Raw genomic sequence first — 26,815 nt, forward strand, 5'->3', positions numbered from 1 at the left:
TACAAACCCACTTCCCCCTCTTTCTCTCTTTTTCTTTCTTTTCTCTCTCACTCACTCATTCATTCACAAGGAGGAGTCAACAGTATGCCACGGTTGGAGAAAGTGAGAGGACAATCAATGTCAAAGTTTTTTTTAGGAACAGTCATAACAAAGGCGTATGCAGTGGCATTTTACTTATTGGCAGAGAGAACAAAAGTGGTGTTCCTGATGGAGTGATGTGTGTGTATGTGTACGTGTTTATGTATTTATGGCTGAAGGTGAGAGAATGTTTGTATCCATTGCATGTTATGCAGATGTCCAATCCTCCATTGGTGTCTGGCTGACAACTTGTTTAAGTCAGGGTTGCTGGGGGGGGGGGGGGGGGGGGGGGGAGGCAGAGAGAGAAGCGAGAGAGAGGAAGAGAGAGAGAGAGAGAGAGAGAGAGAGAGAGAGAGAGAACAGGGTGAGTAAATTGCATAGGGGAGTCTTTCCCGTACCTCCATCTCGATCTCTACCATTCCTCTCCTCCTACCCCCCCTCCTCTCTCTCTCTCTCTCTCTCTCTCTCTCTCTCTCTCTCTCTCTCTCTCATGCCTGTCTCCTTTTGCACTGCTCCTGCCAAAGAGAGCTAAGAAGAGAAACACGCCCTGCTCATCTGAAGCATGCAAATGCAGTCCTCTGCTTCCCCAGGAGACACACACAGAGGTGAGAGGCAGAAGGTGTGTCACCAAGATCTTGCTCAGAGGTACAAACATTCGTGTGTCTGCCAGGTAAGGGAAAGTGTGCTCGTTATGCCGTGGGTACATGCATAAGTGCATGTGTAATTTTCCCACATTTCTCTGCCTGTTCTGTTAATGAGCTTGTAAATGAATGTTTGGAAATGTCTGATCATCCTTTCATACCTGGTTAATAAGTCTGTTGTGTTTGCAGTAACCACAACCAAAGCCTACAAATCCATACATTGTCACACGTATGCACAGCATTTGAAAGTCTTCTTCAGAACATTTGCTCACACTTCTGCAAATGCATCTCTTTTAAGATATCTGTAAGATTTGATGTATTTTAATGACATTCAAATAAAACTGATGACAGCTGCAAAGGATAGCTCCTAAATAAACCAACACGTGTGTTTTGCAGCCTCTTGGCACAAAGCGAATCCGGCTGCTTTTAGGTCTCTCATCCTCATTTCCTAAATAGAGCACAGGCTTCTGCTGCTTTCCCTGTCGGAAACTGTGCTGCACGCCTCTTACTTTAGAAAGACAGAGCAAGGCCGTCTTTGTGCTCGTCTCGGCACGTTCTCAGTCTCCACCCTCCAAGATCTGTGGCGCTGTCATGAAGCATGAGAGAGACTTCCTACGTGGAGGACTCTCTACGACTGAAGCATATAAAACAAATCATTCTTAAATTCTGTGGGAATAATACAAATTATGCAAATAAGCCCCCAAAACATCAAATCTGCAATAGTGTGCAGATGGAGTGTTGGGTGTTTGGGGTGCTTGCAGTGGAAGCTTCACACTCATCTGCATATTTACTCGTATATATTTTCAAATTTACGCTCCCTTATCCGGAATGAGCACACTAGCTTAACACCTGGAATAATACGTTACAGTCGGGCCGATTCTGAATAGTGCAGCGACTGACACTAAGAGGAATATATTAGAGTGGTTATGAATGGGTTTGCTTGTAAAAGTGAATCACACCATGATGATAGCGCTGTGTAGTAAAGCTCCGAGAGACTGGAGGTTGGCCAGGCCAGGCAGTAAAGCTGCGATGCAAGGCGCACAAGCGCTCCGTGAGTCATCGTGGGGGGATCTTTCGCTTCCCTCGTGCAGAGGAGCCAGGCGATTTATTACCTTGTAGAGTAGTTTGTAGTCTTGGCAGGAGCTGGAGAGAAAGCAAGAAGGCTCTGTGATGAAGTTACTCCCCCCCACCCCCCGGTACACCATAAGTGAGATAGGTCTTATGCTACTACATTAATGAGGGTCGAACGGCATTTAAATTTGAATTGCTGAACTAAAAAAAAAGTGCCTATTAAAAACCAACAAAAAAACACACAACATTCTCCATGTTGACTGCGTGGATTGCACCTGTGTGAGTGAACCACTAAAAACACATTGACAATGGCCACAAATGTCTTTCTCTCTGGCATATTTCCAGGCATTCTAAGACCTTCACGTTACCAGGCAGTCTGCTTTAGTTCCCAGTGGCACCAGCTTGGGCACATCAGACAGTAAATATGTAATTAGGGCTCCTCTGCTGTGTTGCAATGCGATTAGCTACAGGCAGGGGAGGACAGGCCACAGGCAGAGAGAGAGAGAGAGTTTGGAGTTACCAAACACACAGGGCAGTCATGGAGGGTTTATGCCCCATGCTCTTCTGGCACTGTCTAAGAGTAACTCAATATTTTATCAGTGATTGATGATAAACCCTGGCTGGGCTCTTGGTGAGGCTGGTTTAGAGGAAGCTGCTTTTATTTAGTGTATTATTATTTATTTACTTATTTACTTGTACACTTTTGCTTAGTAGCAAAGTTCCTGAACCGATCTGGAGGCTCAGCACACTGGAATGAGCAGGAGACGGGACAGCATCGAGGACAATGGCAGATAGAGAGCAGTGACGATATACTAAACACACAAGAATATGTACACACCCACACACACACACACACACACACACACACACCCACACACACACACACACACCCACACACCCACACCCACACACACACACACACACACACACACACACACACACACACACACACACACACACACTGCCTTTGGGAGTGACCCTGTACTTTCAAGCAGGGAACATGAGCTCAGACTGAACAGCTCACGCTTCCGTATTGATTAGTGGTGCGCCAAGGTTGTACGGTGGGTCAAGTGACTGCGAGCACCCGCTGCTGGAGATAATCCAGGGTAATGGACAGAGTCCTCAGCGGAGGACAATGGAATGACAATGTGGTTTTTCCTAGTGCCACCGTGCATGCAAATCTGAAGTACATGCAGAATGTCTTTTTAATGTTGTGTGCAAGCGCAGGCAAATGGGAATCTCGTGAGAGAAACACTAGCCTGAGTAACAAAGTGGAGGAAAAAAAGATGATGAGAGAGAGAGGGAGAGAGAGAGAGAGAGAGAGAGAGAGAGAGATAAAGGGCATCTATTGTATACAGAGTAGGAATAGAGTGAACAAACACATGAGAGCAAGCACGTGAGAGCACACCAGCCAGGGAACGCGTGTTTGATTATGGAGCCACACAGTCAGGGTGAATCTTCATTAATGTTTGATTACAGATGGTGGAGCCGAGTGCTGCTGTTAGTCGTATGGAAGACGACCTTGCAGCCCTTGCAACCGCTCCTGCCTCTACTCTCATGCTCATCTTTCTCTCTCTCTCTTTCTCTTTTTCTTCCGCTTTTTCTCTCCTCTTTGCCTCTGTTTTACTCCCTCTTCCCAGGTCACATTTAGCCATCTGTTCCTCTCCATGTGGGTCTATAAAGGATGAGGCCTGGGACTATGGAAACAGAGATCAACACCCTGGTTCTATGGAAAACAGAGAAGTAAAAAGAAACAATAGGAGTGGTGCTGTTTGGCAGAAGAGATATGCTGTCCTTTACAGGCTGTTTCCCTCATCCGTTCACGTTTTACACCCCGTACAACGCAGTGTAAAACTCTTTAGACTAATGAAACACACATGAAAAGCAAATATATGTGGGAGTATTTCAGACGCGATGCCAATGAAATTTATCATGCTCAAAAAACACGAAAACTCATTGTGCATTAGCAGATGAATAAATCTGTAAAATCTAAGTTTACACAAAGGTTTGCTGTGAGGCCACCTTGCCGAATTTTAATAACTGTTGTCTGTGAATAACTTTCATGGTTTTATTTTTGTGTAATGGTTTACTTGCTGTTATTACCCAACTGAATGAAAGCAGGCAATCATTTTCCACAGAGCATAGGACTAATCTCAACAATGAAGTAAAATGACATTTTATGGTGTGACAATGTTTACATATAAGTGGTTCAATCAAAGTCTGCCTAAGGCTTAAATAAACCCTTTCATTTTGGTGGTGAATCACTTTGGAAATTACACTTGGTATATCCTCAGAGGTAATGTTTGTCATAGGCTTGCATTTGCAGTGATTCCATTTGTACTGTTAAATCTGACAGCCACATTCAGTGTGGATTTTCACAGTGACACAGCTGATGCCAGCCCTGAGCAAGAAATGATGTGGAGTGGAGAAAACATTTGAAGTTTCTGAATCACAAATGAATCAGAGATGAAAATGTCCACAAGGCCATGTGTGCGTGCGTGTGTGTGTGTGTGTGTGTGTGTGTGTGTGTGTGTGCGCGTGTTTGGGCGGGGGGGGGGGGGGTGCGTAAATATAGTTAAAAAATGGAAACTGCGTACATGGAACTCCATAAAGAAGAAGCTAAAATGAAACCATATAGAACACTATGGTAAACTGAAATCTTAAACACAACTGCCTCCTTAAGCAGCTAATATCTTTTGTGCAATCAGGTTATTTTAAGGCTGATTCATATTGCTTAGCTGCCAGATGGCTATCAAATTGCACTGAATGCCTCAATCAACATTAATAATGAACGATTCACTCCCTTTTCTGTCTCTTAGTCCACTCTCCTCTTGTGTGTTTACCCCACTTTTGGGGTAAGCATTCAGATATAACGCAGAACTGGATTAGCAGTACTTTATGTGTAGTTTCTCACTTCTGCTGAATAATCCCAATCCCTTCTCCCACTGTCACACACACACACACACACACACACACAGACACACACACACACACACACACACACACACACACACACACACACACACACACAGTGTGCATTTGTCTGATAGATATAGAGGGAAAGGACACAAACTGAATTCTGATCTGATGCTTCAGAGACTGGACAATATGACCATCTTCACAGGTTTATGGTGATCTGAAAACCATGTTATCAAAGATAGAAATGATCGATTTTTCTTTTACTACTATTATTTTTGATTATCTGTAAAACATTAACAGAAATATAAGTACTATATCTGTACCATTTTAGATAGGAAGCACCAGTTCATATAAACCTAGTATCAAGTCAAGTACATTGTAATGACAAAATAAGGCCACATTGAAGGTCTTGATTTACACTACCCTCTAGTGGTAAACATATTTCACTGCTACACTGCTTAGCTATAACTCGCAGGCTTTTATTGACCTGTGACCATTACTATGCCAAGGAAATGCCAAAGAAATGTTATATACTACTAGCCAAGGAAATGTTTTCTATTGGGTAACAAGCTATTTTCTTATAAGCCTGGAATGATGCACCCTGCGATTGTCTCAAATGACCTCATAGTCTGACAGGTCAAGTCATATGACTCACCTGTCCCTCTCAGGTAGGGGAACATGGTACAGCACCCCAGGAACTCACAGTCTGTAGGGGCCGGTGGTCAGGAATATAGCAAATGATACCATTCTCTGAAATTGCAGCACACATTCTTATAGCACCCTCACACAGCCCTGACACATCCACCGTGCCTCTGTAACCAATGATATCAGACACTGAACAGACACAGTTCATTTAATCACCCTGCTGACAACTTTGTTGAAACCAGCTTCTATGTATTCTAATTTACAGACACTCTGTGAGGCACTACAATATCATAGCTTTCTACGACAATTTTATAGATGTGCAGTACCATGTGCAGTAATGTGCAGTACTATGAGTGTAATGTTTTGTTTAGTACTCACACAATACTCACACAGTACTCACATGTGCTCTGCGTTGGCTGTACCCTTCCACCTGCTTCAGCCATATTGAAGTCATGGCTGCCTACTAAAAGTGTGGACATTCAAATGTATCAAAAAAAGTGTGGATGTTCTGCTGACACTTCTAAATCTACTGGAGAGTACAGAACAATCACAAGGTTTGATATTTGCAGGGGAAGAGTTGGTTATCACATTTACCATTTTGTCAAGGAGCAAGAAGAAACTGAAAAACTGAAAAAAGAAAGTGGAATGATTCAAGCATAAGCAATGTTCAAAACTGCCTTGAGAAAGTTTGGAAAAGATGTAGACAAAAACAAGAACTCTACAAAAGCAGTATTCGCAAGGAAGGCGATCAGATGACATCATCAGTCAGTTTTGTGTGTGTGCGTGTGTGTGTGTGTTTCTAAAATGTAATGGACAGCAAGACCTCACTGTTGCATCACAAACAAAACAGTTGTAACCTTCATATAACCATCTGCTGCTGCTCATTAGATCAGTATTTCACTGGTACATATTTTTTGTTGGTCATTTGTTCTTCCTATTAATTGTCACACCTTCAGTAAGAAAACTGTCTACCGCAGACTACGTTTCCCATAAGGCTCTTGTGCGTTACCAGCCTCCTGATTATTAGCTGCACCTGTGTCTCCTTCTTCCTTATGTTTCCTTAAATAAACCCTCTTGTTTCTTTGCGTCTTTACGAAGTCTCGTTTGCCTGTGTTATGTTTCTGAGCCGTGGATTATTGTTCTTTGCTATTCTGGATTATTTGACATTGTCTGTTTTTGGATTAGTCTCTTGCTTGTTTTCTTTTGGATTTGTTTGCCATGTGCCTCTATAGGATTTACCTCAGTCTGTTTACGACTGCGTCTCGGATTTCCCCTATTAAACTGATAACGTTTAACTGCATTTGATTCTGTCTCTGTTCAAGAACCCTGACAGAAGACCTTGCCTTCTATGCAGTTAGCAAGTACAAAGTCTGCTATCAGATGCCTTGGCAGCGCAAGGTCGACTACTTCTCAAGTCTCTGGGCAATATGGTGGAAGAACTCACGAGATAAGTGCAACAACTCACTGTGTTAGTGCCATCAGTCACGGACTTGACACATCCCCTGGCTACACTAATTACCAGCGAGGTGAGAGCATTAGCACTATCCCTCCGTCCGCTAGTAGCAGTTTTCCTTTTTGTCTTGCCTTTCCTAATAACTATAAAGGAGATCTGGCTGGTTGTAAGCGATTCCTTCCTGAACATTAATTGTAGTTTGCACATCCGCCTCTTTGTACAGATTCTGTCTGCATTTCCCTCATTATCTCCTTGTTGCATGGAAAAGCGCTAGATTAGACTAACGCGGTGTGGAGTGAAGGCGGAGAAATCACAAGAGACTATAACCTCTTCGCACACCTGTTTGGGCTCTGTTTGACCAGCTTTTAGAAAGCAGCGCTTTAGAAGGCAGAGGTTTTGTTCACCCTACGGCAAGGTTCTCATTCTGCAGCAAAACATGCCCTGGAATTCTACACGTTGGCTGGAACGAGGCAGCTTTGACCACTGCGTATACACAAGAACTCAATACTGAACTAGTTAAGAAATTAGCCTTTCGTGATGAGTCCAAATTTCTTGAAGATATCGTCAAGGTTTCTGTTCATTTGGATCACCTATTAAGAGAGAGAGGATGAGGCAAGAGACAGAGACAGTCCAAGCAACATGCCTCTACAGCGTCCGAAATGTAGGAAATTGACCACCTTCGTCTCAACCCATTGGAAAGAAGACGCCGCTACAGACTTGGGTTGTGTGTGTGTGTTGTAGAGAGTCAGGGTACATTCTGTTTTCCTTCCCCTCCTAACCAAAGCCAAACTAACTCTCAAAGTATACGTGCTGAGGAAACCTTGCATGACAAGGAGATAAGTGGGACATGCTTCATTCACAATCTGAGACCACTGGTGATGGAGACTGAATTCCTCCTAAAGTATTATATCGTTTTTGTTTCAGCTATTACTGACTCTGGAGCTACTGGGAATTTTATATCAGAGGAGCTCGTAAGGAGATTGTATATACAAACAGCCGCTCTCTTGATGGTAGTCCCACTGGATCTGGTTATAGAACTCATCGTACAGTCCTCATCACACTTCACTGCAGTGCTATTCATCAAGAAACTATATCCATGCTTATCGTCCCTAAGGCAAACTATTCCATGGTTTTGGGTCGTACTTGTCTCCATGTTCACAACTTGGTGACTTCTTGGGAGAAACCCAACATCATTTCTTGGTCTGCCTTTTGTAAGAACAATTTTCTTATCCTGTCTAAAGCAGTCATTACCTCCACATCAGTCGAAAGCCCTGAAACCATCGAGGGGTTTGTTATACTGGAAGAAGACCGAGACCTTGCAGAGGTTATTAGCAAGGGGAAGGCTGCTGACTTACCTTCACATCGCCCATACGACTGCACTATCGATTTAGGGGAGGGAGGCACACCACCCGAGTACGCCCATATCCCTTTAGCACAAGGGTACATTTATCCTTCAAAATCTCCACTGCTGCTGGATCTTTCCTTATCTCCAAGAAGGTCGGAGGTCTGCGCCCTTGCATCGATTATGGAGGCCTAAATGAGATCACCATCAAATATCCTTACCCTTTAGCCCTAGTTCCTTCTGCACTGGAGCAGATGAGAGGAGTCCAATACTTTACTAAACTAGAGTTAAGACGCGTGTACAACTTGATCAGAATAAGAGAGGGAGATGAGTGGAAAACAGCTTTCATCACCAATTCTGGACACTATGGATATCTGGTTATGCCTTATGGCCTTGCCAATGCCCTGTCCATATTCCAGTCCTTAATTAATGATGTACTCGGGGACATGATCAGAAAATTTGTAGTAGTATACATTGATGACATTTTAGTCTACGTCTCTACACTTTGGGAACATGCTTCCCATGTGAGGAAAGTAATCCAAAGACTCCTTGAGAATAACTTGTATGTCAAAGGTGAAAAATGTGCTGTCCATCTGCAGAGGATGACATTTTTGGGATATGTCATCAGGGACTTGGCAGTTAATATGGAAGAGAAGAAAGTAGATGCTATGGTGAACTCCAAAGTGCCCCAGACCCTGAAGGATTTATTGTGGTTTTTGAGGTTTGCAAATTTTTACAAAAGATTTATACGCATCTTCAGTGCAATAGCATTGCCTCTCATGTCCTTGTTGAAGGGAAAACCCAAACAGCTGCACTGGAACCCTAGAGCAGACCAAGCTTTTTAAGCACTGAATAAGGCGTTTACTGAAACTCCTGTTTTAAGCCATCCAGATCCTTCAGAACCGATTGTGGTGGAGGTTGATGCATCAGAGGTGGGAACTGGGACTGTTCTTTCCCAGAGAAGCGGTAAACCTCCTAAGCTCCATCCCATTGCTTATTTCTGCCCAGTAGAGAGAGACTATGATATGGGGAACAGGGAACTCTTGGCGTTCAAGTTGGCTCAGGAAGAATGGCATCGTTGGCTTGAGTATTCACAGACCACATGAATTTAGAGTACATTAAGCAAGTGAAACGTCTCATACCCCACCAAGCCGGGTGTAACTCTGAATGCATCCCTGACCCATCCTTCCAAATTAGGTCACTATAGGCACTGTACAATGGGACTTTGTCAAGGAACACAGACGTGAGCTGAATGATGCTTCAGTTCCACAATCTAGTCTTGAAAATCTTGGTGCTGCTCGCGTTCTGGGAGATTGATCACTTGGGTTCATTCGTGGTTTATGCCTGGCCACCCCAGAGAAGTAAAGGCCCAACAGCTGCTCTCGCAGCAGTATTGGTGGGAGACGATAAATGAGGATGAATGCATAGCATAAACACACAGCCTCCTGTTTAGAATGTGCCTAGTCCAGATCACTTTGTACATTACTAGTCAGTAAGATAATATCTCTTACAATACCTGAAAGACCATGGTCCCACATAGCAGTAGATTTCATTACTGACCTACCTATGTCGGAAGGACAGACTACTTTAATTACTATTGTCCATCGTTTCTCTAAGGCTGTGAAATTTGTACCATTACCGTTTCTTCCCACTGCATTTGAGACTGCAGAAACAATGTTCTTGGAGGTGTTTTGGAATTATGGGATACCAGAAGACATTGTAATGGACAGAGGACCTCAATTTACATCACAAGTATGGCAGGCTTTCCTGGAAAAACTGGGAATCAAAATTAGTTTCACCTTAGGTTATCATCCACAAAGCAACAGATAGATGGTGCAAGTCAATCAAGAACTGGGGAAGATTATATTGTTGCAACAGGAGATGGCACAAAATTCCATAGTCCATTCAACTATGGGACTCACTCCTTTTCAGTGTATCCTAGGTTACCAGCCACCCTTTGTGCCTTGGTATCCAGAACTTTCAGCATCTCCCGGGGTAAGCGAATAGATGAGGAGTGAACAGGTTTGGGAGAATACTCATGAGAGAATCCACACGGCCATTAGATGCTACCAGCACCATGCAGAACGTAGGAGTGCTCCAGTGCCAAATTACTCACCTAGTGACTGAGTATGGCTATCCTCTCGAGACCTACACATTAAAGGGTTCAGCAAGTTGAAGCCACAGTACCTTGGTCCATTTCTGATAGACAAGAAAATAAATGATACTTACCATCTGCAGCTACCGAGTTCTTACTGTATATCACCATCTTTTCACGTTTCGCTGCTGATGCCATGTTTTGCAGGACCTTTAATTGCTCCGATATCCAAGAACACTCCTCCACCACCTGGAGATCGACAGCTCCCCGGCTTATTTCATTAAGGAAATATTAGATTTATGGCACAGCGGAAACTAGATACAGTACAATCGTTGCCAAGGCTACAGACCAAAGGAGATGTACTGGGTTCCCAGGAGAGACTTACTAGATCCATCACTGCTACTGGATTTCCATCGCTTGCATCCTGACAGACCTGATCCTCGTCCCAGAGGACGTCCTCGCGGCAGTTCAGCCAAGACGGCAGACTCGGACTCTCGGGGTGGGGGGGGTGTTCCTGTCACGTCTTCAGCTAGAACACCATCTACAATGGACTGCATCCCCAGCCTCCTGATTATTAGCTGCACCTGTGTCTCCTTCTCCATTATGTTTCCTTAAATAAACCCTCTTGTTTCTCTGCGTCTTTGTGAAGTCTCGTTTGCCTGCGTTACGTTTCTGAGCCGTGGATTATTGTTCTTTTGGATTTGTTTGCCCTGTGCCTCTATAGGATTTACCTCAGTCTGTTTACGACTGCGTCTCGGATTTCCCCTATTAAACTGATAATGTTTAACTGCATTCGTCTCTGTTCAAGAACCCTGACATTAATTTTCTTTCAAAACCTATAGATATTTCTTATACAATTTTAAAGAAACACTTATCAAACCTTAACAAGTTGTTGGTCTATGTTCATTTAAGATGCGCTTCAACCCTCAGGTTTTGGCGCAGTGGCCAATCTTTCAACTCCCCTATAGACTTTAATTGCTTCAGTGACACCAAATTGCTATCTGGGGAGATTGTTATTTATAATTAGTGGACAAGATACAAATAATTAATGTCAATTTATTTATACAGCATGCGTAAAAATACATTGTTGACCAAAGTGCTATGTGTGAGCTGCAGTAAATAGACCTTTCCGAACCTCTCTGTGAGACACATGCAGACATATGGGGGAATACAGCATTCACAGACATAATGTGTTCAACTATTCAAATGCCTGAGAATTAAATTAAGTTTGCTTTTTAGCTTCTTCAGATATTAAGCTACGTTCATCAGTTTCAAACCTTGTTGTCCTTATGCCCAGTTAAACTGCTTATGCTTTTAGTTCCAGTTTGCCTTACTGAGTTATGCAGGCCCTTATCAAAGTCTATTTTTCCCCACAGACAGATTGTCGTACCAACGTTATTTATTTACAAATTTTCTTTTATATTAATAAATGGTTTTAAGAGCGCATAGTCGTACTCTTCTGTTTCTCTCTAAAAGTAATGCTTAATCTCCTTGCTATAATTTATAAGTTCTAATGTTTAAACACTTAACGACAGAGGTGTGTGTTTCTGGGAGGGGTCCAGTCTGATTTTAGTAATTTCTGAGGATTTCAGTAACTGAAATTTTAAAAGCCCTCTGTGTACTAGAGAACCACACAGAGAAGGGGAACTACTGATTTGGTTTGGCAAGAGAGAAGTGCAACCAACAAGCAGCTCCCTGGTCCTAGTTTTGTAAGTGGATCATTTGCTTCATTTACTTTCCAAGGTCATGACCATTTCAAGGATAATGTTACTAATTTATGGTCTTATGTGAGAAGAGATCAACAGCTGTATCCATATGGAATAAACCAATGGGCAATATGCTCACGGCAACTTACACACAATACTTTATCAGAAACCCCTTGTATGTAGTCGGTATCTGTCTACACCCCACGCGTTACTGTGCCATGTTTGTGTTAACCACAGCTGTGGACTCAGTGCTGAGCTTCTTTTGGCTGAGCACTGTGGAGTGGACATTGTTTGTGACCCTCAAACTTGAACCTTCTCAACACCCACAACCATGTCACTACTAGGTAGGTGTCAACGCTGTGTAAAGAATCGAGCATGTTAAGAAAAAAAAAAGTCCATTCAGTCATGTAGGTACAAAGAAGGTTTTTCTAAAGTGGCTGAGAACTGTAATAGACCATAGCAATTTAATAAAAGTGTATGAGTTTTTATACTCCTGGTACATTTAGGTATGGTCATTCCATAACATGCTCCTGTAAGATGCAGGAAATAGCAAGGTCTAAGGTTCCACACATGTACTGATGAATATCTGCAAGTCTCTCTGGATAAGAGTGTCTGTGGAATGCTTTAAATGTAATGTTCCTTTGTGTTCTTTTGTGGTGACAGACCACTTTCTGTCTGAGCCTGCATTATTCAGTTTGATCACTAGGTGGCACTCTTTCACAGAGCAAACAGGACTGACCATTTAGAAACTATTGTTTTTGGAGTTGACATACTCATTGTAATAGATACGCTACAGTATTTCTGATGATTCTCTTATACAGTAAAATCTCAATTGAACATCTTGCCACATTCATATTTTTATTTTGTAATGTTCTGGGGATCTTTGGGGTCAAGGGAAAATCCTGTTGACTGTCATTTCAAGACGAGGGTCAGACCACACTGCTATTTAATCTCAAAGCAAAAATGATTCTGCTTCTAATGAAAAAGCAATGTAGACCCATGTTCCTGCAAAAGATGACACTAATGGTGCACATTAATCTCACTGACACTATATGAGAGGGTGGAGACAGGCGAAAAGACAGAAATACCGAGAGAGAGAGAGTGTGAGTGAGAGAATGAGAGCGAGAGCCAGTAGGAGTGGTTTCCCGTAGTAGCAGTCCTGCACGCTGGGTGTCCTCCACTGCAGTGCTTGGCTGAAGGTGCAGCTCTGATAGGCTGACGCTTTCACAGCGACACCCTGGCTGAGCCCTCCCTCCCGCTTCCTCCGACACCCCCACGCGGATCGCTCCCCTCCTCTCCCTCACGCTGCCGCTGAGGAGGCTGCATATCGACGTGCTCGCACACACACACACGCACACACACAAACAGGCTTTCTGTTTCTGTCTCTCTCTCTCTCTCTCTCTCTCTCTCTCTCTCTGCGCATTTCAGGGACAGAAGCCGGCTCCTCTCGTCCGCTTTCTGCATGACTGTCACAAAGGTAAGTGTACCGCGGAGGGGCAGGGATGAGGTTACGAACACACACCGGCCAGGCTACGCCGCAGTGGGCCGTCCCCGCTGGACACAGACGCGTCTCCGTGCCGGCTCCTCCGCATGGGTGTGTGTGTGTGTGTGTGTGTGTGTGTGTGTGTGTGTGTGTGTGTGTGTGTGTGTGTGTGTGTGTGTGTGTGTGTGTATGTGGTGCAGAGCTCGAGGCAGCATGGCAGGAACTGCTGCTGTAGGGAGACCCCCACATCTCCCTGCAGGTGGAGCCCACCACGCCCATGTGCCATGCAGGACTAGGAAACTTTGCAGGTGGAGTGTGTGTGTGTGTGTGTGTGTGTGTGTGCACGCGATTAACTGTGCCTGTGTGCAGCTTACCTTGCCTGTCAGAGTTCTGCAGTAACGCACTGTGTCTACACCAGGCTTGGTTGAGTCAACCATTCACGTGTCAATGTCTAGTCGGATTGTGTGTCTGGACCTTGAGCTGATTATGGCAGAAGTGCTTAATCCAGCACTGTCCTGCAATCAGGCAGGATGTAAAATGGTCTTTAAATCTGAGTTAAATTTTCTCATTTCTAGTGTTTGAATGTGTGTGTGAGAGTGTGTGTGCTCAAAATAGAGGGAAGATGCCTAGAGGATGCAGGGTGCATTAGAGGTGCATATGTGGTAAGGATGATAAAGATTTGCTGAATGCAAGCACCTGGAACTGTTTTTATCTCTTTTGGAGCATGCATGAGAGTGTCTGAGGTTGAGGTTTTGTGTGTGTGCGTGCGTGCGTTTATGTTTTGTTGTTCTATGGAGTCTGTGAAGTAAAACTGAAATGGCCAAATTAGAACACCATAATATTCACATATGCCCTTACAAACACAGGTACAACATGTGTAGTATGCAAAATAGAGAAAGAATACCTTTTGTGAAGGGTTTTGTAATAGTATTTTTGCAGTGGAGATAATTTCAAATTGTGGATTGTGAATGTTTTAAGGGGGAGCTGTCTCTTATCCTGGAAATATAGCCATATAGTGTGTGTGTGTGTGTGTGTGTGTGTGTGTGTGTGTGTGTGCACGTGTGTGCACGTGTGTGCACGTGTGCGTGCGTGTGTGTGTGTGTGTGTGTGTGTGTGTGTTTGTGTGTGCACATGCTTATTTACATACTTACGTGTTTCATTATTGTAAGCCTTGCAAGTTATGCGGCCATATGCCAGCAGGATATTGATCACAGAGCACATTATATTATCTACAGCGCTGTACGTGTGTGTCCATGCATGTGTGTGCATACATGTTTGTATGAATGTGTGGGTGTCATTGTACTTCTCTGCAGTGGTGACAGAGGACAGTGAGACTGTGAAGAGCTAGAGAATGCTATGACCTTGAGTGTCTGTGTGTGCGCATGCAGACACAGCTGAAAGGACAGTCAACAAATACACACACGGAGGTAGGCTGGCTGACATTGCAAAGTGATATCTAAAGACTGTTACTGTACATATGAAGTGATGGACACACAGATAAATACCCTGTGCGAGGCTTACCACTGCCTCTAAATATGTTCACTCTGTAAAGTCGAGTCAAGGAATCCATAGTGATGCACAAACTAACCCTGCACTGTAAATTCTTGTAGCCTCCTGGCCTGAATGTGTGTGCGTGAGTGTGGGTGTTTGTGTGTGTGTGTGTGTGTGAGGACAGACAGAGACAGGATATTCACTCACAGCACTGCAGGCAAAGCAGTTGGTGGCTCAGACAGTCATCTGTGGAACAGCACATATCTGTCTCTCGGTCTTATGTGAATCAGTGTTGCTTGCTTGATCCTCACCTTCTCCTTAACTCTGTACAGTTGAACAATTATTCAAGCCATGCTTGAACCCTGTGCCGTGAAAATCTTCCTGTCTGAATTAAAATAATCTCCAAACCTGTTAATGGTCTGGGACCATAGAATAGTTTTCAGAGAAATCTAAAATATGGGGTTTTGGACACCCCAACACTTATTCTGAGGAGTATTGAGTGAGTAATCGCTCTAGAGCAGGGAATAGAAGATAACGTGAAAAGTGAGGAAAAATGAAAAATAAAGTTTATTCAAAGACTCAGCATGAGGGCATCTCAGTTACACACACAAGCGTGTGTAAGGGGTGGGGTGAGTCCCCCTCGCTCTCAGACCACCTTTAAACCATTCATCCACAGCTGTGAGAAAAAGGAGCAGCTCCCTACCAGGTGTTGTTTTGCCCTGCTGTCCCGATCTTCCCAACACCAGCGTCAAGAACCTGGGTGGGTCAGAGAGACGAGAGGAAGCGCCTGTAACATCTTAGCTTACTGCACAGACTGTTCAAGGGGTTAATTAACTATAAAATTACAATTACATTACATTGACTTTGCATTATTAGGGTTATTACTGATAAAATGCTCATTAGGACTTTTACTGCAATTCTGTGACAAATAAAGTCCAAAAATAAGAGGTTCCTGAGAGTGGACAACAGCCATATATGTCTGCCTATATCTGAGAGGTGAATCCTGCAGCTTTTCAGATGATTCAGATTCCTGTGGGAAAGAGAAGAAAGGAAGAAGAGAGAGGGGGGGGGCGTTAGTGTGAGCGATGGAGGTTGAGGGATTTGGAGAACTGTAGAGATGTACACCTGAGGTCTGTTTCCTACCTCCACACGGTCAGGTCTTCTAGCGCTAAGCCACACTGACAGCACGTGTCACTGACAAGAAACCTCAGCAGTAGCACAAACAGGCCTCGGATGCAAAAGTCAGCAACAACTAATTATTATAACATTAAAAAACAAACAAACAGGTATAGCACCAGGTAAAGCAGGATGTGTGCTGTGTATATTGTATTAAATGTTGATGAAGGTTGTGTAACTGAAATATTTTCTGCAGAAACAGATTCCGTAAGGCGAGCTCCATGCTGTTCTTTATTTTAAGTGATGTTAAGATATTAAGGAGAGATGACAGAGAGTGCAAGAAAGAGATAGATAGATAGATAGAGAGAGAGAGAGAGAGAGAGAGAGAGAGAGAGAGCCTCTCTGTAGGGTGCTGTAAAAGGTGCCCTGTGTAGAAGGTCTTATGTGACCAGGCAGGTTTGACTGGAACGTACTATACATGACTAAGATTTAATTTGGCTGGTGATGTAACTGTAATTTAGATGAAACACTTTTTAAATGGGTGAAAGATGCTGTCTGATAAGGCTACCTTGTGCCATGCCAGTTTGCTAGGAGTGTATGCAGATGTAGATCATGGGGATTAAATAATGGACTAGCCACAAAGAGGAAGTGAGACACAGACAGAACGCAGTTTCTACGAATGCTAGGAATCGTCAGTGGCACAGAGAACAGCCTCTCAAATACATTTTAATTGCTTTTTAAAATGTTTGTGAACATCAGAGACGAAATATTTCAACACACAATGGCTGCAATGAGTGGACAAAGAGTCCTCACAGTGCCAGCATTCCAGACAATGGGTGCATAAGTTTGATGTAAACATGTTTATTTTTAAAAAAGGAAAGAAATCCTTTCAGTGTTAAAGAGAAAATAACAGGGTTTGCTATGAAATCAGACTCACTTTTATTAGTCATCATATCACATCATGCATCATCTTGCTTTTATGGAATTTTTATAGACTCATTTGGCACTGATCAACTAAAACACAGTGTTCAGGGTAATCAAGCCTAGTTGCAGATGCAGTGACTACTCACACATTCCATCTCTCTCTCTCTCTCTCTCTCTCTCTCTCGATCTGTCTCTCTCTCTTTCATGCTCTCTCTCTCTCTCTCTCGCTCTCTCTCTCTCTCGATCTGTTTCTCTCTCTCTCTCTCTCTCTCTCTCTCTCTCTCTCTCTCTCTCTCTCTCTCACTCTTAACCTACAAAATAATCAAGGGCAGCAGTATTACAAAACCACAACACAGACAGTGTCATAACCTGAATGGAATTCAGACTACCTGCTTGCACTGGGGGAAAATGCCTTTAATCCAAGTCTTCCAAGCAGCCGAGCAGTTGGCTTCCTACACCAACATTGCTCATTCACCACTTACATTTACACAGCGAATCAGTGGCAGATAAATGACTGAATGGGCTTTGGCCTTCAACATGTAGCCTGAAAATAGATCAAAGTTGATACAGAGACTGGGATTGTGATCCCACTAACAGGAAGACGTGCAGTTTCAGTGAGCTCATAGCAGACCAGTTGGCTAAGTGTGTGCACAGGCGCATATATGTGCGCATGCGTGTGTGTTTGTGTGTGAGAGAAAGGGAGCGATAGAGAATAGTTTTACAGTCATTTTACACCCCGTGTTAAAAGCTTTAGAGAGACAGAGTGTGCGGAGAGAACAGGGAGCCTGTTGTTTATAAATATCCCCCTCAGGTGGGCGCAAAAGAAGAGCGCAAGAGGATTTCACACCCATCCTGCGTCCTCTTCAGCAGAGAACCTCCACCCATTCACTGAGATGGGAGATACTATTGAGAGTATGGCTGACACACACAGAGAGAGAGAGAGAGAGAGAGAGAGAGAGAGAGAGAGAGAGAGAGAGAGAGAGAGAGAGAGAGAGAGAGAGAGAGAGAGAGAGAGAGAGAGAGAGAGAGAGAGAGAGAGAGAGAGAGAGAGAGAGAGAGAGAGAGAGAGAGAGAGAGATGTTTCCTGTCTGCAGGCCTTGAGCTAGGGAAAGAACTTACTGAGACAGAGATAACCAGCAGCTGTGGAGTCATTTTGCTGTGACCCTGGAGCAGGGAGTGCCGGGGTCATGGGCTAGTCCACTCCCTAATTGGGGGTGGGGGGGGGGGTTACTAGAGAGATCTCAGGGTCTATCTTAAAGATGTGGAGTGGGACAGGGAGAATGTAGTCACTGATAAGCCAGCTGCATCAGCTTGGCCTGGTAAAGTCACTTGTGGTAAAGTCACTGCGGGTAAAGTTATTGGGGGTAAAGTTACTGGGGGTAAAATCACTGGGGGTAAAGTCACTGGCTGTGTTTGGCTTGCTGCTGGATGCTGTGAGAGAGTCATTTCAGTGCAACACAGCTCCTGCTCTCAAGGACTCTGTAAGCAGCCACTGCACTGCGCCTGGAAGCAGACGGCTGCCATTGTGCCCAACATGAGCTCAGAGGTTGCGTGGGAGTCATCGGCTGTGAGGGATGAGGATTATTTACAGGATTAGAGCTCTAGGTTGGGTGGGTGTGCACCAGTGAGTCTGTGTGTGGTTTTAATGTGTGTGTGTAGTTGTGCGTGTATAAATGGTCAAAAGTGGAGCACACCACCAGAGAAGGAAGCATTTACACAGCACAGCTAATGTGTGTGTGTGTGTGTGTGTGTGTGTGTGTGTGTGTGCGAGAGAGAGCGAGAGAGAGAGAGAGACAGACAGACAGAGAGAGAGAGACTGCGTGAGTGGGAGGAGTAAGAGTCGAGCCATTCAATATTAACTTTTGTTGGTGTATAGTGCTTGTCTCTATGGACAGGTTTCTGTCATAAAGGGATATTATTCGACATAAGATGCTTCCACTTCCACGTATTTAGGAGGAAAAAATGAATACATAATATCCAATTAAACACATTATATGTGTCACGGTACGCTCGCCTCCCACGAGTCACATGGTTTGGCCTGTGAAGTGGAAGGATCTTTATTCGTAGCCACACCTGCACATACCTGCACTGTGTTAGTCTATGTGTATTTAAACCCGTGCCAATGTGTGCAGTGTGTTGGTCATCGTGAATGTAGCATGTCGTGTGTAACTATATGTATCAAGTCTTAACTATATTTGTTTAATATCATGTTAAGTGTTATATGTAGTTAGTGTTTAGTGGGCTTATGTTCATTGTTTGTGTTTACACATAAGTACCACTTCCATCCTCTGAGTTGTATATGAATAAATGTTCATCTATGTCGAGTCTGTGTGTCCTGCCCCACGCCCTTCGGCACTCTGGCCAGCATGGCACAATATGGTGTAGAATATATATATATTGTGTGTGTGTGTATATATATGGTGGTCTCTGTTATATTTCTGTGGCCTTTGACTTTTAAGTCACACATTTTCCGTATTCCATATTCTGCATAGCATACATCTGCTCTCCCTCACAGCATCAAACCAAGGATCACTTTGCTCATCACATTGTTATTAGCATAAGAATCGCGGTCATTATCAGAACCACGATCACTGGCCACGTGCATGAACAGAGCTAGATTTGGTTTCCAATGAAAGCAGGAGAATGTGACGTGTCGCATGAGGTACGTGTACATCATAGCTCATGCTGGAGTAATGCGAGGTCAGCGCACCGAACCATGTCACACAAAAATGTCTGAGGGTCCAGCCACCAGCGCTGCAGAATAGCCAATCAGAAGGCATGGTTTGCGACACGTACATTTCTATGGCTTTGTGTTCTGGTTGTGTTATGCCGCCTCTGAGATCCGTCCGCGTCTTTCTGGCTGCCGTAAAGATCCATGCGATTCGGGTTTGGTTTTGGCTTCAGCTGTCATGCACAGCCCAGGAGGCAGCTGCCTCGGTTACAGCCGAGATCCTTCCATTCAGCTGGTCTGTTGTTCTCTGCTGAAAATGGTTATCTGGATTCCCCCCATAGTCCCTATGGAAACCCAGTAGGGATGTTGGTCAGATTCAAACCCCGAGGCACAAAGACTGCTGTATTCCACAAAAGATCTCTCCAAATCAGTGGTCATTAAAATGCACCACACTGACGGCTACGCGAGAGAGCCATAAAGACTGCCTTTATCTGTCCACGCTGTCTATGGGCTGCATATGATCTACTTATCGATTACAAATCCCACATGACTACTCAGTGATAGCACTAGTTAGTATATAAATAAATGCATTTTTCATGCAATTCCCATAATCTCATTTATTAGTCTCAGCAACTAATAAATGTATAGTTCACATTCATTCACATTTCTAAAGCAGAAAGGAGTCCAAAGCTCTCGTCTCCCGATCACAGAGGCTGTAGCCATAGAAGACAAAGCGTGAGTTAGCCAGCTTTGGAACTCGAAACGTAAAGGTGCTTGAAGTACTCAAGCTTTGGGAGAAGTCAGGCTGTGCCAGCTTGTCCGTAAAGGTTGTGTGAGGGTCGTCTATATGGTTTGTGCTGTGTTGAATACCAGTGTAAAGGGGAAGGTGTGTGGTATGCAATGCAGAGATGTGTGTGTGTGTGTGTGAGAGAGAGAGAGAGAGAGAAATGGAGAGAGAGAGCAGCTAAGAGCAAGGAGAATTCACATTCCTCCTCGACATTCCCTGGCTCTCTGTGCTGTTTTTGAAGCAGGCTGAGCCTGGCCTCAGCACCAAGCCAACCAGCCATTTCTTTTCTTCCAACAAATGTATTGGTGAGAAAGGGGGAAAGAGCAAGTATTGCACGTGTGTCTCCTGAGGAAGAGAAAGAAAGAAAGAAAGAAAGAAAGAAAGAGAGAGAGAGAGAGACAGATAGCAGTTGTGATTTTTGTGAGTAAATGGCTTTACCTACATTATAGTGTTATATGTTATATATGTGATATTATTATGCGAGATTAGTCTGTTGATTGGCTAAATACAGAAGTGGGCTAACTGGAAGGGTTGGTAAGAACAGGAGGCGCAGATGCCTGCCCTGAGCCCAGCGTTCAGTCTCCCCAGGGCACCGCTTCAGCCACAGTGTCCTGCAGTCACAGTGTCCTGCAGTCACAGTGTCCTTTTCAGCCCAGGAACAGAGAAATTAAACACGGGAAAGTAACTAGAGCCACAAAGGAAAAACGCTAAAAACCGCCCTCAACAGGTTCCTTGGTTTTAAAAAGAGAAGAAAAAAATGACAGCAAAATGTTGTCTTGTGCATCCGTAAAACCCAAGGTCTGAATCAATGTCCAGATGGATCTCTACTCAAACACCTTTCATGTCTCTTACATGTCTGTCTGTATGTCTGTCTCTCTCTGTCTGTCTGTCTCTCTCTCTCTCTCTCTCTCTCTCTCTCTCTCTCTCTCTCTCTCTCTCTCTCTCTCTCTTGCTCTGCTTTCCAGACTATGTCTGACAGCAGCTTGTGGGCTTGTGCCTGTGCTGAGTTGAGCAGGTGCTGAATGGTCAGTGTAAGGAGAGAGAAGTGTAAGGAGAGCGTCAGCAGAGGGGCAGCGTGCTGAGTGCAGCGCTGACCCTCGCTAAGGCTTCGTGCCTGCCGAGTGCCAGGTGCTGTGGAAGTGCAGTGCAAGCTCTGAGGAAGTGCTGCAGTACCCCAGACCATCTAATCCCAGCCAGGATTACAGTGCAAATATTCATCTGTGGTCCCTGAGAAGTGTTTCTAGAACTGCAAAGAAGGCCGTCAGTTACCAGTGGGGATTACAGAAGACAAAACCTGGGCACTCTCTGCAAGATGGGTGTAAGAGGCCTGATATGCCCGTGCTGGTGTCACTGCTCCAGCAGGATTGACATAATTAAAAATTCCTCACCCAAGAGACTGATAGGAAAGAGAGCAGGGTCATGTGGAATCTGATGAAACTAGGACACACAAACCCACATATACACATTCTGTAAAAAAAAAGCGTAATTTTTTTTTTACCTTGAATGATAAATGCATCTATAAATCTGTAAACAACTGTAAAGCACCAACTCTTTAAAGTGCAAACAGAGTGCAATCACTGTTTGCACTTTAAAATGCAAATACTGTGACCTAGTGAAAATCATAAAGGAACCCTCATTTTTAGATAAAGGGATACGATTCAAACTTTATCTTTCAGTTTGTATTTCCCTGAGGTAATTAATGCACATTCGCCTGGGACCTCTCGAAGCAGGTCAATGACCCAGGAGGCTCCGCTGGGAATCCATGTGATTAAAACGAGCAGCAGTCATCACATATGGTGCTGTATGAGCCTCTGCCTTCACCTCTGCCGGAGCCGGGAGCCGGTCCTCACTGTTTACAAGTCAGTCATACTGCAGCGTTCAACAGTCTGATCAGCTCTACAGCTGCGTCAGCGAAACCACGACAGTCCAGGAAAATCAATTAGCTCCTCCTCTTCCCAGCACCAAGAAAACACTACCATATGGAGTCTTAAAGCCACTGTGGACCAATCAAATGAAGCGTTTTGGTCTGGTGAGTTGGTGTTAGGTGAGGCTGGTCTTGGGTGCATCCATCCTGCATCTCATCTCGCGTTTCCTGAACCCTGCTTGGGAACTGTAAAACTCTGCCTAAAAAGAAAGATGTGCACTCCTAAACTTGGAAGAAAGGTATTAAACTGAAAACTTCCTTTGGCCTGATGTTCTCACCTGCCGTGCTAAGCATATGGCGTAAAACCTGTAGGCAATCCCTAACCTGTGTGCCTTTGAAGTACATGTTCATAGTCCACATCTGCTCAGTTTTTGTCAAAGGTCAAATGCTCTCAGCAGAGCAGTGAGCAATGCAGATGTCCTTCATAAGGCTTCCTTCAGCATCCCACTGCAGTGCTGCCTGAAGCTAGAGGAGCCTGGAACAGGAGCTATTCTCAGCCCTGGGCTACGAGTGCTAGGCTGGGCAGAAATAGGACCCTGCTGGCTCGGGGAGAAAGTCAGCAGAGATTAGACAACAGGCTAATGTGACATTGAGGAAGGCGCTGTCAGCACGGAAGGGCACAGCACCCATTAGTGCCTCCGGTAACGGTATTATGGGATGGCAGGAGCTCAATGTCTGGTCATTGCCTTCATAACCATCTGTCTGCAAAGGGCCCGGGCAGGCTGGAGCTGTGATTAGTTCACGTGCGTCCCGGTAAGAGAGGAAATGAGAATATGCTGCTCATCAAATGAAGGTGCTATCTGAATTTTGCTCCTATTCATTGACATCCTCATTTAATTCCAGGTATGTGTAAGCACCGATGTTGCATCATGAGAAATTTGTAGTTGGACAACAGATGTGGCCTCTGGCTAGGTGACCCAGGGCAGATGGCGCACATCTGAGCTGTGACAACCTGGAAGCCCCCTCCATGACCCCGTGTGAACGAACAGCACAATCCGTGATCGCCGGGAGCAGGAAGCGGCCGGTGCAGACATCCTGTCCCCTTTGCATGGTGCTCGCAAAAGCCAGGCTTTAGCCCTTGTGCAGGAGAGGGCACTGTAGTCATGTCTGCTACCACAGAGACGACATGTTGGGGTGACGCACCATATGACGCATTGAGCATCAATCTGAGATTTGCAACAGAAAGTCAAGAACATATTGCCTCATTGAGTATTCCATTGTGGTGAAGTCGTATGTATTTTAGGAGTTCAAGTGTTTCTTTAAATGCTTTAAATTCCATCCATAACTTATTCATTGCATAATTACAGATCTATAAACCACTAAATCAGAAATGAAATGGTTTCAAGACCTATGCAACTCTGCTTGTTATGCCCAATTCAAAAAATATGCAGGCTGGTGTGGAAGCAATTCTGCAAAGTGCATCTGCAGAGGATATGAGCTGTCACACTAATGGAGAACACAGTGAGTCCTGATATCACCCAGCCTGTCTGTGCGTACTACGTGTAGACTAAACCCCCTAAACGTTGAACCTCATGCCTTCAGAAGGACACTAGCAGAGATGGAAAGTGCTGTCCTATAACAGCCCATTCTTTTAAAGTGCTGTGTGGGAGTGTGTGTGTGCGCCTGCGTGGGAGTGTGTGCAAGTGTGTGTCCGTAGGCAAAGTGCCACTGTGGAGCTTTTCCTCTTGAGCTGCCATCCAGATGGCACTGATTGCATGTGCAGCTCATCTTTTGTTTGGCTCTACCCTCCATTGCCACCGGGGCGCCACAAACTGCGTTAAACTGGAGACTTTAATAACCAATAGAAACAGGCCCAGCACAACAAGACCTGATCACAACAGACTGTATTCCCTGTGCCTAAGCCTGTTCACTCAAAAGAGTGCAATATTGTACAATAACAATAACATATTCCAGTACTGGATACAAGTTTTTAGCAAGCAGTTATTCTTTAAACATGTATGAAATTATGATTAGCCTTGATAAAATAAATAAAACAAACAAACAGAAAACACAGACTTATCCTGGACACCTAAAGAGTTTGTATAATCACAGGTCAATGATTTGATTGTGGGTGGAATAGCCTTTATCTAGGAATGCTCCTCTGTAGTCTAATATCAGGTACGTTAGGAGCTGATTCACAGCCTGATGCTCTCTGTTGCCATGACACCCATCCCCCCTTTGGACTCCCAGTTCATCTCTCCATGTGCCCCAACCCTCAATTCTCTCCTCCTTACCCTTCCACAAATACACACACACACACACACACACACACACACACACACAATATAATCCCCATTACTCTGTTACCCAGCTCATCACATACATAAGCACGCACACACATACACACACACACACACACACACACACACACACATGCATACCCACTAATGTTTCAAAGTAGGACAGGCTACCAAAACAACAAAAGTGTGTATACACACACTCACTTGCACACACATTAACAGCTCTCAGAGGGGCAGCCTCTCTCAATCAATACAGTTAAGATGTTAGAGGCACTTAGGGAGGATAAGACACTTCAGAAATGGTACAATTAGCTTAAGCAGTCTCTTCCACAGAAAAAAAAAAGTGTCTTTGTTGTCTGTTTCTTGTTCTTTTTTGCTAGATGAGACCACAATGCATTGCTGACCCGAGTTATGTTTCATACTAACAGAAATATGGTGAAACATACTTCATAAGATGCAAGGTGACTACGCCACATGGGCAGCAGGTGTTCATATATCATCGGTGTGACTTACCCAGCCATTCCATTATTTTCCAAATGCAGCCAAAATGACTGGTATCAGCCCATTAAAGAGTGCTTTACTGCAGGGAAAAGGGAGAGTTTTAAACTAGAACATGTTGATTTTTGGGTGTGGTTGACTGGCAGCGACTTATCCAAGCAAGACAGCCACATGTAAGATAAAGAAAAGAGCTTTTGAAGGGAGTGTTCATTTAGGTCTTTGTAGGGGGGATCTTTGCTATGCCTGACTGACTTCTTCAGGGGTACAGGGTGCCCGTCCTTGACAGTCTGCCACGAAGCTTCCGCTGCCTTCAGCCGCTTCTGTTTCAATCTTTCTTATCCTCTAAGCCTTCAAAAGATATTTTAAGGACGGCTGACTTCAATTGGTCGATTGATTCACTTTTTCCCTTTTCGTCTCCAAAAATGATAGAGGAATTGCCCAGATTTTCACATGTGAGTTGTGACTTTGCTACCCCTTAAATGTTATAGAAGGTAAAATGGTTGTAGTGGGTAGGATGTTCCATGGGACATTGAATTTAATACTGATTTTTCACACAGCTATGATAGCAGATTTGGAACTGTGGTTGTGAAAATGACTTTTAAATTGTTGAAAGCTTTGCATGTGCAGAAGGAATGAGTCCAAATGTGTCGATTCCTTTCTCTGCCTCTCTGTCTCTCTGTCTCTCTCTCTCTCTGTCTCTCTCTCTCTCTCTCTCTCTCTCTCTCTCTCTCTCTCTCTCTCTCTCTCTCTCTCTCTCTCTCTCTCGCTTGCTCTCTCTTTGTCTGATAAGAAACGGTCTCCTGGAATCTACTTGTCTCTGACTGTACCTGAACTGTCTGTCAGCTGCTATATTCCTGACTGCTGTAATAATTGACTTTTCCACAAAAATAGATGTTCAAAAATATTTTGACTCCATGTGGCATTATGACATTTCCTGCTGATGTCTCTGATTTTAATGCCTTTTCCATGATTGTGCTCGCTGTAGGAGTGCCTTTTGACGGTGGCCTTGCCATGCCAACTTCCATGGCTATTGTCCGGAATTTAGCATATCCACTGCATGTCTTTCACAGACACATGCTGCTACAGTCAGGTCTACGTTTAGCTATGCATGGGCTATCATAGCCTCCTGTGTTATTATTCCACCTTTTGTACCCATTGTAATGGAAGTCCATAAGAATAGTGTGCCATTGGCCCCTAGTCCTCACTACAGCATGCTGTGCTGGGAGCGTGAGTGAATAGTCCTTTGTAACATAATGATCTCAGACAGGGGTTTCAGAACACTTATCTCCTACATACGAGCTTTCAGAACTAATGGCTGCACAGCCATTACTTGCACGCACACGCACACACACACACACACACACACACACAGAGAAAGAGAGAGAGAGAGTTAAAGCAAAGCATTAGTAGTTTACCAAAGAGAAGGAAAATGTCTGGTTAAAAGAGAATGCAGTTTAATAACTGTCCTTATTACTGAGCCCCAACAAAGAATCGGTGTGAAGTGCCCCCAAGGCTTCATTTTTCCCTTGCAACATTGTTTGTGCTATTCAGACATATTTGATACCTCACACACATCTTCCTGGGGTGGGAGGACAACAAGCAAACATCTTGCCGCAATGCATTTAACCTGCAAACACGCCTCAGTTCATTGAAACCTGTCGGTATGCTTTGTTCCAACAGCCTGCCACACCAACCTTGAGAGAGAGACTGAGAGAGAAAGAGAGGAACATA

At 44.2% G+C, this 26,815-nt stretch overlaps 1 protein-coding gene and 1 long non-coding RNA gene across 6 annotated transcripts in view; one reads left to right on the forward strand and one right to left on the reverse strand.

Annotated features, from left to right (window-relative positions):
* Positions 1-318: 318 nt before the first annotated feature.
* On the reverse strand, positions 319-15,764 carry LOC113572326. The gene is made up of 4 exons (XR_003410096.2): positions 15,628-15,764; positions 1,679-1,862; positions 1,229-1,353; positions 319-345 (listed from the first exon to the last, which is right to left on the reverse strand). It is a non-coding gene; the product is annotated as an uncharacterized LOC113572326 (long non-coding RNA).
* Positions 13,194-26,815, forward strand: part of coro2ba (coronin, actin binding protein, 2Ba) — a 33,085-nt gene continuing 19,463 nt past the window's right edge. The window contains exon 1 of one of the 5 annotated variants that reach the window (XM_027001772.2): positions 13,194-13,427. In XM_027001772.2, the coding sequence (XP_026857573.1) occupies positions 13,413-13,427 (15 nt within the window). In that variant the 5' untranslated portion in view covers positions 13,194-13,412. Of the gene's footprint in view, positions 13,428-14,762; positions 14,861-25,339; positions 25,537-26,815 lie in introns of those variants that run through there. The other 4 variants (XM_027001768.2, XM_027001771.2, XM_027001770.2 and 1 more) reach the window with 4 other exon arrangements.

This window comes from Electrophorus electricus, chromosome 21, assembly GCF_013358815.1.
Source record: "Electrophorus electricus isolate fEleEle1 chromosome 21, fEleEle1.pri, whole genome shotgun sequence".
Taxonomy (NCBI): domain Eukaryota; kingdom Metazoa; phylum Chordata; class Actinopteri; order Gymnotiformes; family Gymnotidae; genus Electrophorus; species Electrophorus electricus.